The sequence below is a fragment of the Mesoplodon densirostris genome, chromosome 11 (assembly GCF_025265405.1).
Source record: "Mesoplodon densirostris isolate mMesDen1 chromosome 11, mMesDen1 primary haplotype, whole genome shotgun sequence".
NCBI classification, from domain to species: Eukaryota; Metazoa; Chordata; class Mammalia; order Artiodactyla; family Ziphiidae; genus Mesoplodon; species Mesoplodon densirostris.
The window spans coordinates 94,973,352-94,992,259 of NC_082671.1; the positions used below are offsets into that span (position 1 = coordinate 94,973,352).

The 18,908-nt window shown below is 35.7% G+C and overlaps 1 protein-coding gene across 1 annotated transcript; it reads left to right on the plus strand.

Moving 5' to 3' along the window:
• Window positions 1-2,607: 2,607 nt before the first annotated feature.
• TSPAN19 (tetraspanin 19) lies at window positions 2,608-15,591 on the plus strand. Its single transcript, XM_060113974.1, has 8 exons — window positions 2,608-2,673; window positions 2,763-2,835; window positions 4,508-4,623; window positions 7,976-8,050; window positions 11,225-11,335; window positions 13,104-13,247; window positions 14,164-14,247; window positions 15,523-15,591. The coding sequence occupies exons 1-8, from the start codon at window positions 2,608-2,610 to the stop codon at window positions 15,589-15,591; spliced, it is 738 nt and encodes a 245-aa protein (XP_059969957.1).
• The last annotated feature ends 3,317 nt before the right edge of the window (window positions 15,592-18,908 follow it).

Consider the following 18,908-nt stretch of genomic DNA (forward strand, 5'->3'; position numbering starts at 1 on the left):
TTTCTTGCTTGTAGTAAAGCATATTGAAATGTATCAAAACCCTCTTTTTCTCCCTCTAATTATCTTTTTACTGCCCTTTCCTATCTATCGGTCATTTTGTCTGGCTTTTCCCACCCTAAATCATTTCTTTCCTTCATCTTGGGCACATAGTTACCTCTGCCTCCAACTGAGAATTGCCATGTGATTAATCGCTATGTGCCAATGGAATATGAGCAGAAGAGAAGTATGCAACTTCCACCTCACTTGCTTAAAAGATGCTCACCTGAGTTTACTCATCCTCTTCCTTTCTGCTGACTGTAAAGGATTACACCTTGAGCAAATTTGGGAGCCATATATTGAACAGGCTGGAGCAAGTCCCATGTTCCTAAGATGATTTCCCAGTAGAGAACCCATTACCCATCTTGGACTGAGAGAGAATAAACTTCAGTTTAGTTTCGTATTTGGGTCCTTTGATAAAACATTTTAGCCTTGACTCAACCCTGCTAATTGTTATCAAATCAACAGTCAAGCCTCTGCCTTCAACATTTCACACCAGAATCACTGCAGAAATCTCATTCATTAGTCTTCTTTCTCTTTCTCATTTATAGAGAAACAGAGGCTAGGTCTTTGGGTTTAACTTCTCATTCAGACTGTAGGAGAGGATCACAGCTTTCTCATATGCTGCAGTAAATAGAATTGAAGCCAAAATGTAGATCTACAACATCTTGGAAAGAAACTGAAATAAAAATCAAGCAGTCTTTCCAACTGAGTGTCCCATCCAAATAATCCAGGAACTGGAGGAATCCAGGAATAAGACTAGAGGACAGAAACTGAAGAAACCAAATGATAGCAGGAGAGTTTGAGGCAGAGGGTGGAAGATAAAGCCTGGAGAGACTCCTGAAGCTGGGAAGAAGTACCTTGGAGATTTTTAGGAGGAATATGGCCTTGGATTGAAGTAGGGAGGGAAGTGCATGGATGCTAACCTAGACATCTCTTACTTATCCACTTTCTAAGGCATCTTTCAGTTCAACAAATGGATTGGTTTCTTCCTAACTAGGGGCAAACAGCTTCAAGTTAGTCTTACTAACTCTGCTTTTGTTACTGAACCAAACTTGGGTCTGCTCGCCCACACGCAGTAAAGCCAATCTACTGACACCAGGTTGTGCTGAAGGAAAGTAGGGCATTTACTGCAAGGTGCCAAGCAAGGAGAACAGGCAGCTCCTGCTCAAAAGACCCAAAGTCCCCCATGGCTTTCAGGGAAGGGATTTTAAAGGCAGTATGAGGGAGACGGTTGCAGGGTGCGTAATCAGCTCGTGCACAGTTCTCTGCTCGGTTGGCATCAAGGTGAAGTTTCAAGCATCATCAACCTTCTGGTTTCAACCAGTCTAGGGTCTATGTTCTTATGTCAGCAGTTTTCATCTGGTGGGGGTCTGCTTCCTATAAGAACAACTTATGAATGTGTGTCAGGCCTTTATCAGTGTCTTTCAGGGAACTGGGAGTTGGGTGATTCTGCTGTGTAGCAGATTTATAGTCTAAATTGTTACCAGTTCCCCAGCCCAACAGCTCTTCTTTGTTTCTACATCTTCACATTTCCCAATCACTAACTCTTGAGTCAGCCTTTTGAGACTCAAGGGAGGCCTGGGAGGCTAAAGCAAAAGTCTTTTACTTCAAAGGACAGGGACATCGGGGCTTGTATACTGTTTCACTTTCACCAGGTCAATTATGTACTGCATGTATTGAAACATTGTAAACTACGATACTTTTTAAAATACTGAGCCAGTTAGAATTGAAACAACCAAGGAAAAAAGAAAACCCAGACACATACCCAAGAAAATGTAAAACCTCCATATCTAATAGACCAAGCACCAAAACCGATAAGTATTGATTTTTACATAAATGTTTTAGGAAAATTGGCTATCTGGAAAATAATTTTTATTTAAAACCACCTTAACTTAGTTCCCTTCCTTACACTGTATACCAAAGTAAATTGTAAGCTCATTGAATAATTTAATTCACCTATTCATTGATTCATTCATTCAATAAATATCTATTGCTATTGTACCCACCATGTGCTAGACTCGGGGTTGTAATGGTATACAAGATCTACTCTCTCCACTTAAAGACCTCAGAGTCTACATGGGAAGGAAGACAAGTAAAGATGAAAATAGGCAACAAATAGAGATTAGGGAAAGCCTTCCAAGGCTAGACCTCAGTGAAGAGTTAACATTGTTCTGGGAAAGAGGAGGACAGTCAGATGTAAAGGAAAGGTTTCTAGCAAGGAGAACAAGGTGTGTTATGACTGGAAACAAAATATTTCATTTTCTGAAAACTGCAAGGAGTTCAGTTAAGGCAGCTATTGACATGTTCTACAAATGCCCTCTTGGTCTCGACTGCCTGGCCAAAAAATGCAGATAAAGAAAGACAGGTACCGTTTCAAGACATCTTCAATACTTCCTTATATTCAGGAGAGCAAAGGGGAATGTTATACTGACCGCTGGTATGAGAACAAAAATATGCAAATAAAGGAGGTAAGTAGGCAGAATTATTTAAAGTTATTACTGTGGTGAGTGTTTATTGTAAAAGTTGTGTTTATCTTTTCAGAATCATCAGTATATGGGGAGAAAAAGAATGTTAAGGAAAAACAAAACATTAATTTTTAAATACTTTCTTAACCTCATTAATGGAGCTTTCTTGGTAAGTATCTTCATAATTATTTAGTAAAGAAAATGTGCATTTATATTGGCAATTAGTTCAAAAATAAGTATTGGCTATCTTTTTTGTAGGCTCTTGGACTTTTACTCATGGGATTTGGTGCATGGCTTTTATTAGATAGAAATAATTTTTTCACAGCTTTGGGTATGTATCTATTTTCCTTTTTCTAAATCAAACAAAGAATTCAGTGTTAAACAATTTCATACATGATTTATTCAGCAGGTGGCAGTATTTCTCTAAAATTCATTAAGTACTGTCCAATTTTTCCTCAGGAAGTCTTTGCCAATTGTTCTAAAAGCACCTTATTAAATAATAAGACTTAAATCCAAGACCATAAAGGAAAGGGAATTTTGAGAGAGAGATCTAGGAACTTTGGGCAAGAGAGATGAGAGAAGTGGAAGATTGTGGTTATTCTGCTGACTCTGGGCTTTTACAGATCTATAGACTTGAAAGGATAATGGAGATCAAAATAGCTTCACTGCCCAAGTTAAATTATCTCTTTTAAAACTCAGTCATCATATCCTGTCACCATCACATGCTTAGAAATAAAATAAAATATTCCCTATGGAAATAACTTAAATGTACATCAGTGGATGAATGGATAAAGAGATTTTATATATATAGATATAGATATAGATATAGACATATAAATATATCTATCTATATATAGATATCATATCGTTAGGCACTATCCCATGAGCTGAGGATACAGAAGTGTACAAGAAAGATAAAGGGCCTGTCCTCATGGAGCGTAATTCCAGTGAGGGAGACTGAAAACAGCACATAGAATGTTCATAATTTGACCCCTGCAAACCTTCCCAGTCTCACCTGCCTGAAACTGTAAATGCCAGCAAGGCTGAGTTTCCTACACACACTGCACCATTCTGTGTCTTAGAATGCTTCCACCATTCCAACCTAGAGACTTCCAATTATAATTTAAAGCCTAAACCCAGGTGTTACCTTCTCCAGTAATCTTGCATATCTTCACCTTCTCCCCCTACTAGATTAGATGTTCTTATACCCAGTGGTGTGCTGGTAAATGTCCTGGGATGGAGTCTCAGTTTATGGTATTTGCTGATTTCTGTGGTTTAAATAATCCCTTGATGGCCAATTTCAATGTGCCAGTGTGGACTGAGTTGGTTTACAGATTTTTTGAATATTTAACAGTTGGCTTTTATGTGCCAGAACAATCTGGTTCCAGCACACCACTGCCCATTGCCACTACTCTTCTCCCATAAAACCTAGGGCATATTTAATTTATTTATCTCCCTTTAAAAACAAATTGTTAAGCACTACATCTGTGCCATAGCACTAAGCATTTAACAGTTAGCCTGTTGACTATATAAATATATATAGTCTCTAGCACAGACAGCTCAGTCTAGATGGGGAGAGAATAAAATACAGTTTTAAGGGGGCCAAATTAGCAATAAACTCAGGGTTTCATACATGGGAAATTTAACCCACATGTGTTAAGTACTCAGAATATTTTTGATGAATGAATGAATGAATATAAAAATGTTTACAGGTACATTAGACATAGAAGAATTCACCCTAGAAAAAGTCATATTCTTTCATAGAAGACAATAAAGATAAGGTAAAGTTAAAGGGATCTTCTGAGATTGAAGAAATTCTCTATCATGTCATTAAAGGAAGAAAAGTTAAGAGCAAGTAAGAGGTGCTAGAATGAGGTTAAAAAAGAGAGAAAGAGAATCCTAGTGGTTTGTTAACAGCTGCCTAGGAAACCTTGGGTTGCTGCATTTATTATTAAATAGAAAACAAATATCACTTAATAATAGCTGTTTTGTGGATTCCACAGATGAAAATAATCACTTGATAGTATATATTTTGATTGGAACTGGTTCTGCTACTGTTCTTCTTGGTCTCTTCGGTTATTTGGGAATTCACAATGAAATCAGATGGCTTCTAATTCTGGTACGTATTTCATTTCAATAGCCTGAATCTGTATCTCTGATTTTCAGTGTTTGAGTCACACACGTGAGCAAGAATGATTTACGTCACTGTAACACTGCAGTACAATGTGCTCTTGGGAGTAAGGCCATGAAGTGCCCCCTCCCAAGAATCTTTTCTAGGTAGAATATTCTTCGTGCGTTTCCCATGGACTAAATCTGGACCTCAACACTTACACACTTAGATATTAATTTTGAACACAGAGTCAATAGGAATCCATCTCCTAGGCTGAACTACAATTAACCAAACTTAAATCTGAAGCCTAAAATCAGAATACAGTATGTTAAAGGCAACGAACAATGAAGTTTAGCAGGGAAAAGGAAACATGGCCTGTAGTCGGCACATTTTCTCCCTGTGGGTGTGCCATGTGGGAAGCTAACTTGTAACTGAGATCACAATTTATAATTTAACAAAAAGAAATACAACTGCTGAGAGGGCCAGACTCTGGCATCTGGCTAGCACACTATTTCTCCACAGGCATATAACATGAAAAGGTAAATTATAATGAACATGAGCCATTTACCATACGTGGAATAGGTATGGATCACAATCAGTGGATTCAGGTAAAATATAGCTTTTAACCTTTTCTTTAAATCAGATGAGTTTTAATTCACAGGCACTTTCCTGTGAAGCAGATAGGAAATTCAAATGTATCCAACTGTGCCCCTCTTGTCAGGAAGAATGCAGACATACTTAGCTTTTATGTAGTGCTGAAAGTCTGGGTGGTCACTTTGGATTCCGTTTATCAGTCTACACCAGTTACCATGAAAGAACTCACTTTCCCAGCTGATGTGGTCCCTTCAGGACTACATATTCTGCTGTTTGAATGGCCTAGGACAGCAAAGGCAGCGCTGTTCTTCATCCAGTATATACCAGTACAGGCATATCGGTGAAATTCTTTTGTGAAGGATTGGTATGTAACCATTACCTCAGTTCCTTTCCTGCAGTTCCCCTTCCCTGAGACCTGAGACATTCAACCCTGCCAAGGACACAACAATTAAAGGAGTCATGCCTGACAGAGGAATTAGTTACTGCCTATTGTTAATAATTGCTGCCTATTATTATCTGAATATTACCCATGGTAGAGGCATTTTAGGCAACACTGGAAACCACACCTTCATTTCCCTCTGGGTCTTGCCTCCTTACCACGGCAATTCCAGGAAGCCAAGTGCTAGCCCCCATTGCTTTGAGAATCTGCAGACTCTAGGATCAGTCTCACAATCTTTTTAGTCTAAAAAAGACCTCACTCTCTCTTCTTACTCTCCTCAAAGGCACACCCTCTATTCTCAAATTTTATCTTTCTCTTCTCCCAGGGCCTATAACATAATTTTCTCATGGGGGCTTCTGATTTTGGATATGGAAACCAGGACAGAAATGATTTGCAGGAAAATTTTAATTTTCTCCTTGCCACAAATTCCCATTTAGATAAAGGAGACAGAGAGCCTGCTATTAATATAATGTTGTGGTTTGAGGATGGGAAAGGAAGGGGGCAACTAGAGGGAGAAAAACATAAACATCTTATAAGTTTCTGCCTCATGTAATTCAAGTATTAATGGACTGTGACTAAGAAAGCCTGACAGACCCCATCATAAGGAATATACATGCTACCAGGACCTGATAGCTTAGATCCTGAAGCCAAGATACCATTCTCTCTTCCGGACGGTCCATGGAAGAGTATTGCAACATTTTGAAATCACGACACTTTTGCTATTCTCCTCTGAATTTAGCAATACTTTTTTGATGGACACACTTTTTCTTTAACCATGTTAATTCACATAGTCAAGCTATGGGCAAATCTTATATAGGCCTAAACACTATTCTCTGGCTTAAAGGTGATTTTGCATGCTCCTACTCTAATCAAATAGATATTACTTTTGCATTTTAACTCCTTGGGACAATTTCACTTTCCTGTTAAAAGTTCTCCAGCAGTCTCTCACTGTGCTCTCTAAGTGCTAATAACATACAAATACACTGAATATTTCTTCTGTAGATATCTAACTGCTGTTAAAAAGTAATTTTCAAAGGTAAAATCATGAATCACCTATATGAAAATGAGCATGTATCAGAGACTTTATTTATATAATTAGTTAATAGAGGAACCAGTAAGAAGTAACAACCAGTCTAAATAAGAATTAAGCTTGTGGAGATTTATATTCTCTATAGACTATTAATTTGCATTTTCATGAATAGTAATCATTTGCATTGCTATGGAAACTTTTGTATTACTATCAGAGTTGTATAAGTTAACTCTTTACAGAGTTGAATAATAGTTTAGTCAAAGGTAATATTTCATACTCCCATTGAATCAGAAACCTGGGAAGGTCCACAGACAATAACCAGCGTGCCATTGAAAAGAAACCCAGTGACTTTTTAAAACAATTGTTTTGCGCAGTTTTCCCTTTCTCTACCTGTCTTCACTACTATCCATTGTCAATGAAGATTAAGTAAGGTGTTGTGTGTAGAAGTATTAAAAATCTAAATTTCTAAAGGAATCTAAAGACCATATTTTTGTCTCTGAAAATAAGAAATATATTTGTCAAGTAAGCAATTTTAATGGACTATTTTAAAGTATTAAATGTTTAAAATAGGTGAAACTAAGAATACTAACAGTAAATCATCCTTACTTATATTGATATTTTAGTTAGTAAAATATTCAGACTGCTAACTTTTAAAATTATTTTGAATTCTAGATAATATGTATCACTATTCATTGCTATGATGAAGAAGATTGCAGTGGCCATAAGTTTAAAAAAAAGAAAATAGTCAAATAATGTGAAAATCATTTTGTTTGGCTTTGGATAGAAGTATTTTCAGTTTTCAAAGAAATAGTCCAAATGTGCATACAGATTAACTTTACTATTGCTGTTGCTTTTGTTACTTTCTCATTATTTTTATTGTTGCTGTTGTTACTTTGTGCATGATGGAATAGTTTACATGGTAGGTCACAATTTAGTGAGTTCTCCACTGGTAGCAGAATGGTGTAAGTGGAGGTCTAGATATTTAAGTTCCCCTCTATGACAGTTTTAGATCTGAATGAAGAAGGTATCATCATCAACTCCACTAGACCAAGTAGTCTGTTAGGGTTCTCATGAAGCACTATCACTTCTTTCTATCTTACTCTTATACAAATGTTCACTGATTTTTTTTCTTTGCCTTTTGTTTCAATAATTTCACTCGTGTATGAGAACAGGAAACTTCAGCAATACCTATGTATTTTAAGACTGTACATTTCATGTGATGTGCATTTTCCCATCCTTGTAGCATCTAAAAATATATTAGGAGCATAGTTCTCATTTCTATGTTTCTTTTGTTTTAGTATGCAGCACTGTTAATGTGGGTCTTTGGTGTTCAAGTTGTACTTTCAGCACTCATCTTCACAAAGAAAGAGGAGGTATGGAAACATCATCCTTTTATTTGAAAAATAAAGAAAAGTAGATACTTTAGATTATTGAGACCTAAACCTATATTAAAAGCTAAAGGTAAATGTCTTTGGGGGAAAAAAAGGATTCAATGGAAGTACTAGAATTCCATATAGGAAGGGGACAGGGGTCAGATTGGAATGTTGGGCTAGGAGAACTTGTCTTTAACTCTGTCTGCAGAAGATTGAGAATGTTGTAAATAACAAAGAATGTAGGGGAAGAGGAGATGATGCTTATTGTGGGATATCCAAAATTGTCCCCCCAGCCAACCCTGGCTGCCACTACTGACTCCATCACTGTACTATATTCTATTTTTGTAAAGAAATACCTTTAGATTTGTACTAATTTCAAATTTAGCAATTTCATTTAAATAAGATTATTGAATAATTCATATATTTTGTACAGGTATGGTCATGAGTGATACAATTAAGTTAACTAGAACAAGATTTATATTTTTCAAGTCAAGTTCAAAAAAGCACATAATAAATTACTTGAAAAAACTTTTTGGTAGCAAAACTTACCTATTACAGCCTACAGACTTTCAATTCTTTAAGAAATTTCAGTGTTTCAGTGCAGTCAAGGTCTGACTTTGTCTCATGGGAGACTCTCCTGTAGCAATAAGAGCATGGACTTGAAGTCATACAGATCGGCACGTGACTAGATAACAGCAAGCCATTTAACATCCCTGAACCTATGTCTTCATCTACCTACCTTATAGAGTTATCATTAACTGACAATTATAAAGTTCCTGTTATAGAGTAGCTATTTGAGAGCTCTCTGCCTTCCCTTAATTGATTTTGAAGGAGAACCTGATTAATTTCTAGGCTTCCTAGCCTTCAGATTCTTTCTATATATCAACTCCTAATTAATAGCCAAACCTCGACAAAATCTTTCCTATACAACACCGTTGCCCTCCAACTTCATTTGCTCTCTTGTCCTTGGCATCTATCCTGGATATCTAATTATCTAGGGCCTGTTGTTAATGGTTTGGCATTTGGAGCTAAAATTTCTTCTTTCCATATCCAAAATGTGTGTGTGTGTGTGTGTGTGTGTATGCACACACTCAAGTGAGCCCTATAAAGCGGTTTTGATGGTAAAGCACCAGATCCCAACCCATCAGCCTCTAACTTTTGGACCTGGTGATGGAATCTGAATATCACACTTAAGGACCCTTAACACATGAATATAGTTAATCAGTGTCACCCATATTTATTTATTATTCACATACTCCTCTCTACCTATTTTAAGAATAATAAGAACTATCATTTAATAATAACTACCATGTGCCAGAGACTGTGATAAGCACTTTATTAGCACTATATTATTGATCCTCACAACAACTCCTAGAGATGCATTGTAAATCCTTCTTTCTAGGACAGGAAACTGAGGCTTTGAAAGGAGAAAATACATGCTAAAATATATCATAGCCAAATGAAGGAGTCTGCACTCTAACACTTATTAACTGATCCCAGAAATGACAGCTTTGTTTACATCACTTGCTTTCTACATTCAAACTGGACTGAGCTCTCATGAGCCTCTAAATAGTTTATGTCATTTACAGTGCCTAACTCAGTGTTGGAGATGCACTAGGTCTTCATGGGTTGTTTGTCAAATTGAATATGTGTGAGAGAATTTTATTTATATAGTAGTCACCTAGATTATAAATGAAAATCATTTTTACTCTTATGTACTAAGGTGTGATTCATATGCACTCTGAATCTCCCAAGTAATGCTTTAGAAGGTAAGTAAGGACATAAGTCTGCTCCCTCTCCACAACAATATAAAATGGAAAAACATCATTTTCTAAACTAAATAAAAATTAACCTAGGGAACATGTTAAATTGATCACTTATAGATCTAAATAACATGTTATTTTATTCCAATCTTCTTAAATGTATTAAAGCGTAGATACGTAAGTGGGTAAAAGTTTAACTTGTACAGATGTCTTAAATATTGTAGTATTCCCACCAATTATTTAGTTTTCATTATTAAAGAACAGCATATTACAATGAGAAATTATTAGACTAGAATCCAAATGAATTATATTTAGAAGTCTCAGCTCCTCTTCTTTATTCATGTAAACAAAGCAAATAATCATATTCTCTGAGTATCTATATCCTTGTTCATAAGATACAAATAATATCTGGCCTTTCTACGATTTTTGGGGCGGCCGCACCATGCAGCATGCGGGATCCTAGTTCCCTGACCAGGGATCAAACCCTTGCCCCTGCAGTGGAAGTGCAGAGTCCTAACCACTAGACCTCCAGGGAAGTCCCTGGCCTTTCTACCTTTTGCTATTTTACAGGACCAAGTTAGGAATTAGTTATTAAAGTCATATAAACTTCTAAATGTTTAAAAAGTTCCTACTAAAAACTACCTCTGCAAAATCTAGATTTCAAAATAGCAGTTTTCCCCCAAACTTTCACATGATTGTTTTGGTTTTAGCATTGTGAAAAGATAATTTTTTAATAAAAATCATAATTCTTGTAAAAATATACAATAGACACAGGTCAATAATTTTATTTAACATCTTGTTTAATGCAGGAACCAGTTAAGATATAAAAACCAATTCAAAGGAGAGTCCAAAGAGAAGACACTACAAAACCGAAACAAAACAGGCTTGGAAAGGGGACAGATCAATTCCATCCCCACCAGAAAAAATTCATCTGCATTTCTCTGACAAAGAATCATTCGCCTAACTACAGTTTTCTACAACTTACAAAGTTGTAAGATAAATTAAAAACTAGGAAACGTACAAACTCGTAGAATCAGAGGACCCTGAAGGTATACTAGAGAAAGCCTAGTTTTCATTGAAAAGATCCTCAGTCATTTTTTTTTTGGCCCATTTAAAAGCCTTTCACAATTTTTCCTGAGGGTGTAAAAAGAAATGTAGAATCCTTTGACATTCAGGAGAACAGCACATAACTTTCTCCCTAATCAGAAAATAAGTCTAATGTAGTCTTCCTATAGATCACAGTGTGAAAGGCCAAAGGCCTCCATACTCACTGATTGCTAATAATAGTTATAAGGAAGAAAAAAACACCTAGAAATAATTAGAAAACAACAAGCTGACTTTGAATACTTTTTATGAAGAACCATAAGGAAAGTTTCTATCAAATTTTCACTTTTAATAAAATTTTCAACAGGTTCACCAAATATGGCATGATAAAATTGATTCAGTCATTTCTGAATATGGATCTAAGGACTTGCCTGAAGACATACCCAAGTGGACAATTCTAAATGCCTTGCAGAAAACAGTAAGACGAAATTAGCATAAAACTAAAAATTAGATGCCAAAGGTGACCGCTGCTGAGAAATGGGGAGAGAAGGAAGGACAGGGGATGGGGCACAGGAATTAGAGGCTCTTGTATTTCATCTAAACCAACAGGGTGGGATAGGATTGTCACAACTTACAGATCTTGAGTTTTATCTTTCTTTCGTAATGTGTATCTCCTTTTCTGGGTTAATTGATGTGCATTTTAACCTGAATTCACGTGTAAAAGTGTTGGGAGTCTACTGCCAGGAGGAATAATCTACCCTATCGCCCCCATGGGGAGATAGGGTCTAAACACAGCCCCTGCTGGCAGCATAGTATCCTGGTGGTTACCATTTGAGCCTGAACATCAGGTTTGCCATGCAGTAACTTTGTGATACTGGATAAGAAGCCTTAACTTCACATACCATATTAACAAAATAGATAGGCAGAATGACCCCTACCTCTGGTTGTTAAGAATAAAGGAATTAGGGCCTCCCTGGTGGCTCAAGTGGTTGAGAGTCCGCCTGCCGATGCAGGGGATACGGGTTCGTGCCCCGGTCTGGGAGGATCCCATGTGCCGCGGAGCGGCTGGGCCCGTGAGCCATGGCCGCTGGGCCTGCGCGTCCGGAGCCTGTGCTCCGCAACGGGGGAGGCCACAACAGTGAGAGGCCCGCATACCGCAAAAAAAAAAAAAAAAAAAAGAATAAAGGAATTAATGTAGGGAATATAGAGAAAGGCTTGGATCTGGGACATAGTAAGCAACTAATACTTGTTAGCTAATGTTGTTAGCATTATTATTTTCACAGTTCAGATTTTTCTCAGCAAGGTAAGGGAGTGTGTGTAGTCAGCCAAATTGCAAATTGTTTACAAGAGTAGATCAGCATGGGGACATAGTAAGTGCTTTATACCAAAAAGAAAGCAAACATTTAATAGCACCAGGCCCTTTTACAGGTGCTTTTCATATATTAACTCATTTAGTCCTCCCAACCCAATGAGTTAAGAACTGTTATCTTCGTTTTATAGATGAAGGTCAGAGAAATTCAATAACTTAGCCAGTGTCACTTGGCTAATAAGTGGCAATCCCAGACAATCTACCACTAAATTTTGTACTCAGCTACTACACCAGAGCCTCACAGAAGCATAGTTATTATTTTTAGTATATTTAATAACAGAAATGCTTTTTAGGAGAATTTAAGTGTATTATAAATGATTTTATTCATCTTATTTTTTTCACTGATGTATGTGATCTGAACATGTATTGCATTTTCAGATTGCATTATGACTGATAGCAGGGTATCAAACCTTAGGAAAGTTTGATACCCTAAGAAAGTAGTAATAACCTTGAGTCTTTATGTATGTTAAACACATATGGCAGCACATGTTGGATAAACTATAAAGAAAACTGTTATAGTTAAGAGAAGGTGTGGCTAAGGTGATTCTCTCTTCTGTTCTGGATCTAAACATGGTTTAGTAAATCAAGTATATCTTTCATCCTGAGCTTCTATAAGGTAAATTCAGATATAACAATTTCATTCATACATAGCCCACTTATATGAGTAGAGATCTTTAGCTCTGGTTAACATCAACCATAGCAGCAACAAGGTAATGGATTAAACAAACAAAAATATACTTATTGTTTTAATTCACTACATTTGAATGGAGAATAAATTAAAAAATTTATCACAAAACTACTTTAATATGCATAGGAGTCATATAATTAACTGCATTTTCAATATTTTATAGTAAAATTTATAGAATCTTTTTTCTAGTTACAGTGTTGTGGCCAAAAAAATTACACAGATTGGATGAAGAATAAGAATAAAGAAAATTCAGAACAGGTGCCATGTTCCTGCACAAATTCTACATTAAGAAAGTGGTTTTGTGATGAGCCACTGAATGCAACTTACCTAGAGGTAAATGTAAGTTAAGGCTTCTCCAAGTGTTTACGGTACCTTTTTTTTTGCAAGTCATTTTAGAATTCTGAGCAATTTTTTATATTAAAAACAACATCATTTATGGTTATTAGGTTCTTAAGCAACTTAACTAAAATGAAACCACAGCGAGGTGAATTGTATTATTTGTTATATAACAAATTAATTAAACTTGCTGGAGTATGTGATATAAGTTCTCCTAGAACTTGGGATACCATCAACTTTCTCCTCAACCATGCTTTGATGAAAGAGGCACTTTTGATAAATCTCTGTTGTGTAAGATTGGTAAAGGAGCTGCAATAGCAGAAGTAAAGAGGCATGAGGTTTGGCAAAAACTGAGGGAGAAAACCCCAGCAGTGATAAAAATGGTGTTTAGGTAAAGGCGGCAGAAGCAAGAGTAGAGGTTCATCTGTAGCAACTGCTATTTACAGAAACAGAATATTGATAAATTAGGGATTTCCATCCCAAGAACTTCTTAAACTTTTGTAGTTTATATACTGATGTTATTCTATCTTTAAGATGTATCTTTCAATAATATAATTCATTCATAGATAAATGGAGCATTATGTTTCTTAAAAGATTCTCCTATTTGGGAAGTATCACTTTAGGCAGTAGTATGCTGAATTACAGTAGCGTGTAGAAAATCAAATCCCTCTCAAAACTAAATTTCTGATTTCAACTACATGACAACATCTTAGCAACTTTATAAGTAGCAACCGAGGTGTCCTGCAATTATATGAAGATTTCTGGGCTAGTAAGTCCAGTCTCCAATTAGACATTGACTTGCTTTTTAGACTTTGGTAAATTACTAATCTCTATGTCTCTTCTTCTTTGTAATGGAATTATGTATAAAAACATTTCCATCTCCCAGTCAGCCTAAGTAAGTTCTTTTCCTTAGGGTTGTGAAAATAAAATCAACACATGGTATCATACTAATGCTTTAACATTAATTGGAATTAACTTTGGACTTTTGGCTTCAGAGGTAAGCTTTTGTTTATATGTTTAAAGATAAAAAGTTTAAGTATAAACTATATAGGATAAACTGTAGAACAACCAGATGGAGACCTAATCAGACAAATTAATCCAATAGGAGCCAGGACACTGAGACTGTTCACACCCAGGAGAGGAATAGGTCCCAACTGGAGGTGATATCCCTAAGTCAGCCTGGGTGGAGCTTGTTAATAAGTTATCATCCTGGGAGGTGGTGATTTCATTGCTTTGTGATTTTTTTAGAAATATCAATACTTCATATCTCGGCAGTGAGAGGACCATGTTTGGCAGTCTGCAAGCTGGCAAATTTCTTAAATCTAGGCTGATGTTTGACATTAGTAAATCTATTCATTCAAATACTCATTTGTTCATTGCCTCATTCATTCATTCAATAAATTTGGAGGAGGGGAGAACATCTACTGTGTGTCAGGTACTGTACTAGATGTTAGAGATACAATGGGAAGCAAAATCTACATATTCCTTGACCTCCAGGGTGCCAACTGCAGAATCAAGGTTCAGAAATAGCATTTCATTCTCCAGTTTCAGTGAAGACTGATGAAAGCTAGTGAAGGCTATGGATTCAAAGAAACTGTGAGAGTGGATAGATTATTACTGTGTAGACTAAAATGTTGGAATAAATATGTAACGCATGGTTTGGCCAAAATAGGATACCAAATTTAATTTTATGTTGATCCACAAAGGTACTGACCTAAAGTTCCATAAATTCTTTTCAGCTGGTAACAGTGTTAGTCTCAGGATAGTGGTAAACAAGACATTTTTATAAGCACTGATATCATTCTTTTTAAATGTTTATTCTCTATTCATGCTGAGGTATTTAAGGCAAGACTGAATGGAGGATATTATCTGTACTCCATTTTATCATCTACCCTTTGCAGACCACCTTTCATGATCCTGTAACAAAAAGAGGGAGTTTTGTAGGAGTGCTGACAAAGTTAGAAATATGATGAACACAAAACATCAGCAGTTCATCAAGGCGTCTAGCCCAATGATAGCCCATGTAATTAAAACTGAGCAGTCTATTCTTTAGCCCCCTCTATAAATGAACTTGGTGACAGCTGGGTTACCCTACAAGACTCATTCTACAGACTTCTTATTCACAACCATATGTACATTACTCTGAAATTTTCTTATTCTCCTTGATCCCTTTTCCATTTACAGAATACATTTTGGTGATTATATAGTATTAGCTTTACAAATTATTCTTATTGATTACATTTTGATCTCTTATTGTTTCCTTTTTTTCCAGGTTTTGCAATTCTCATTAACCGTTTCCTATATCAGACACATCAAGAATAGAATATATGCAGAAAAGTGATCTTTAGATTTTAATTTGTCCAGAAGAAACCAGTTAATTCTCAAAATAATCACGTTGTATTCTTCTAGTCCAAAAAATTAAAAAGTTTGAATTATATTCATTAAGTTTAAGATTTATTCAAGTCATTGATTATATGTAACACAGAATTATTGGATATTTTAATAAATCAGTCCATGAAATTTTTATTAATTTGGTTTTTCAAAATATCAAATTCTGGAGAGATTGGAATTGACATATATACAATATTGATACTATGTGTAAAATACATAACTAATGAGAACCTACTGTATAGCACAAGGAACTCTACTCAATGCTCTGTGGTGACCTAAATGGGAAGGAAATCCAAAAAAGAGGGGATATATGTATACATATAGCTGATTCACTTTGCTGTACAGTAGAAATTAACACAACATTGTAAAGCAACTATACTCCAATGAAAATTACTGTAAAAAAACATCAAATTCCATAGCTCAGGACTTTACCTTGACTTATTTTATGAATTCAGAGAATATCATCATATATACTAATTTCAAAATATGGTAAATCATCACATATATTTTGAGTTTCTTATGTAGAAAAAATACCTATATGATGTTCAGAAAACACTAAGTAAGCAATTATAACATGTACTTTACATTTGCAAATTTAAGGAAACAATACTGATTTATAGGAGATTTAAAAGAAAGGTTGAAAAATCTTCATGACACTACCTCCACATTGAATTAATAATTTATTTCTCTCTTCTTATAGTGCTTGCAAGTGAAAAATAAATTTAAAATTTTACAGATTTGGATATACTTTAGTGGCAATAATAAAATATTAAAATAACAATGAATTTTTAACTATAGCAAAAATAATCTATTCTAAATATTCGCTGAATTCTCATACTCATTACTTTCTCCTCATTTTTTCCCTTTTTTTATGTTTTGTTCTGTGCATGTATGCACAATTCTCTGAAGGATATAAAAATAACCTACCTGTTCTATTTTCCTAACAATGATACTGTGAGAACAGAAAAAAAGTCCTTTGAAAAAATAAAAGCTGCTATACAGATATGAGGTATTATCATATCATTGCTGTCCTTTATAGTAAAAGGCTGCCTTGACCTTGAGGAAATGAAGAAAGAATAGATTAACTGAAGATCCTGCATAGAAGGATCTGCTCCTATAGAAGGCTCACTCTCATTTACTAATTCAATCATATCTCTTTTCCTCTGTCTATTCAGTACACTGCAGATTACAGAGACCTATGGACTTTTTTTTTTTTAGTCAGCACAAAAGAAAGTAGAATAACCATTTTTTTATGAAATGACCTGTAAATAGACATGCCTTCTAAATTTAAGGGAAATTCTCTTGGGATTTAAAGCTCATTTTCAAATTCCTGTTTTCTCTAAAATATGCCACAGGAACACACTGATAGCAAAAATCTCTCTCTTACTTGGGAGTTGAGAACCAACTTCTTTGTAATCAAATAAATATTTTAGATATAGTCTGATATATTTGTTTTTTGTATCAAGGAAACAAAAAAGGTCTCTAGATACTAGATTGCCTATTTTCAGTTACTACAGTTAAATCACAAAATATATGCACTACTGATCAAATCTATCACCTTTATGATTTTAGGAAACATTGTCTTAAAAGATGTTGCTTTACACCTTGAATAAAATAAAGACTTACTTGGTAAGACAGGGTAGATCAGGATCGTATCTCTCTCAATATTTGTTTTTCATTTCTGAAATAGAAAATGTAGAAAATCAATCTGGATCAGAAGTGAAACAGTGAATTAAAATTAAGGGCAACACATAATTCTGACTTCCCCTGCAAGTTGTTATATCACTTGCAAAACACACTTAGCTTACTTCAGGCTCCCCATTTTAATTATGTTTCCAAAAATCAGGACTGTTTTGTGATGGTACTATATAAGTGAACTACTTAAAAATTCCTTTTATCTTCTTTTCTTCTTCCAGATAAAGATGCATGCATTCAGTCAACAAGCATTTATGAAGAACCTACTATGTGCCAGGGACATTACTCACTTATGAGATATGAAGATGAATAGATACATGTATAGTTCCTCTTCAGGGCTAGCTTCAGGAGCATACAACCTGTCTTTAGAAGAGCTCCACACTTGGCTTAATACTTGGCAGTTGCCATCTTGAAATTCTTAACTTTTGAACAAGGGACCTCACATTCACATTTTGCGCTGGGCTCTCTAAATTAGGTAACCAGCCCTGTCCCTGTAGTTAAACTCAGAGTCAGTCACACATCCTGACATGTGAACAAATAAATTGTGTGCATGTTATAATTTTTATGGACACCCAGAAGGAAAATGCCTAAGTTTGCTTTAGGAAATCAGAGAGCACTTCAAAAAGGAGAATCACTCATTCAACAGTTACTTATTGAGCAACTGCTACTTCTTGGGCACTGTTCTAAGTGCTAGAGAAAGAGTAGTGGATAAAACAAAACAAACAAAATATCATGAAGGTTACATCCAAGTCAGCAGAGCCAAACAACAACATATAAAGAAAATTATTATGTCAGATGGTGGGAAGTGCTATAGAGAAAAAATAAGTCAGGAAGTAGAATAAGGAGTGTTGGGGAATTATGAAGATCGCAGTTTGAAATAGGCTGTACAAAGATGGCCTCATGGAGAAAATGACTTGAATGAAGAACCAAAGGAAATGAGAGGATAAGGGGAAAGAGCACTTCAAGCAAGAGGAAACAGCAAGTAGGAAGGAAGAAAGGGTCTGAGACAAAAGTGACCTCTAAAGCCTTGCTCAGTACTTCACAGTGTAGGTGGCCAATAAATGTTAATGATCTTTAATGGGTCAGATTACTCAGGATGCCATCAGTTATAAAACCCTATTGCCGGGAATTCCTTGGCGGTCCAGTGGTTAGGACTCCGCGCTTCCACTGCAGGGGGCACGGGTTTGATCCCTGGTCAGGGAACTAAGATCCCGCAAGCTGCAAGGTGTGGCAAAAAAAAAAAAAAAAGACAACAACAAAAAAAACCCTGAACAAACAAAAACCCCAATTGCCCTCTGAGGTTGTCTGACTCTGTACTCTATGGTTTTGATTCCATTAGGCAATCACAAATAAAATCTGTCCAAATTTGTTTGGTAAACAATAGCTGCTAGTTCGGTTAGTCACTGCCACCCACATTTCCTTTCTCCAGGCACCTGAATGAGAGATGTTGGCAGAACAAAAACTTCTTTAAAAGGATTTCAATGAAACAAAATACAGTAGAAATACTGTTAGTCCTGTTTGTTTAATGTTTGCGACATTTAAAAAATATGTGTATGCCTTTATTTTCTCTTT

What these genes read in the sequence shown, in the direction of transcription:
- TSPAN19 (XM_060113974.1), top strand. Translation starts at nt 2,608, where the DNA reads ATGTTAAGGAAAAACAAAACATTAATTTTTAAATACTTTCTTAACCTC. An exon ending in TAATTTTTTCACAGCTTTGG is followed by an intron (nt 2,836 to 4,507) that starts GTATGTATCTAT and finishes TGGATTCCACAG; the next exon opens with ATGAAAATAATCACTTGATA. An exon ending in TCTTCACAAAGAAAGAGGAG is followed by an intron (nt 8,051 to 11,224) that starts GTATGGAAACAT and finishes AATTTTCAACAG; the next exon opens with GTTCACCAAATATGGCATGA.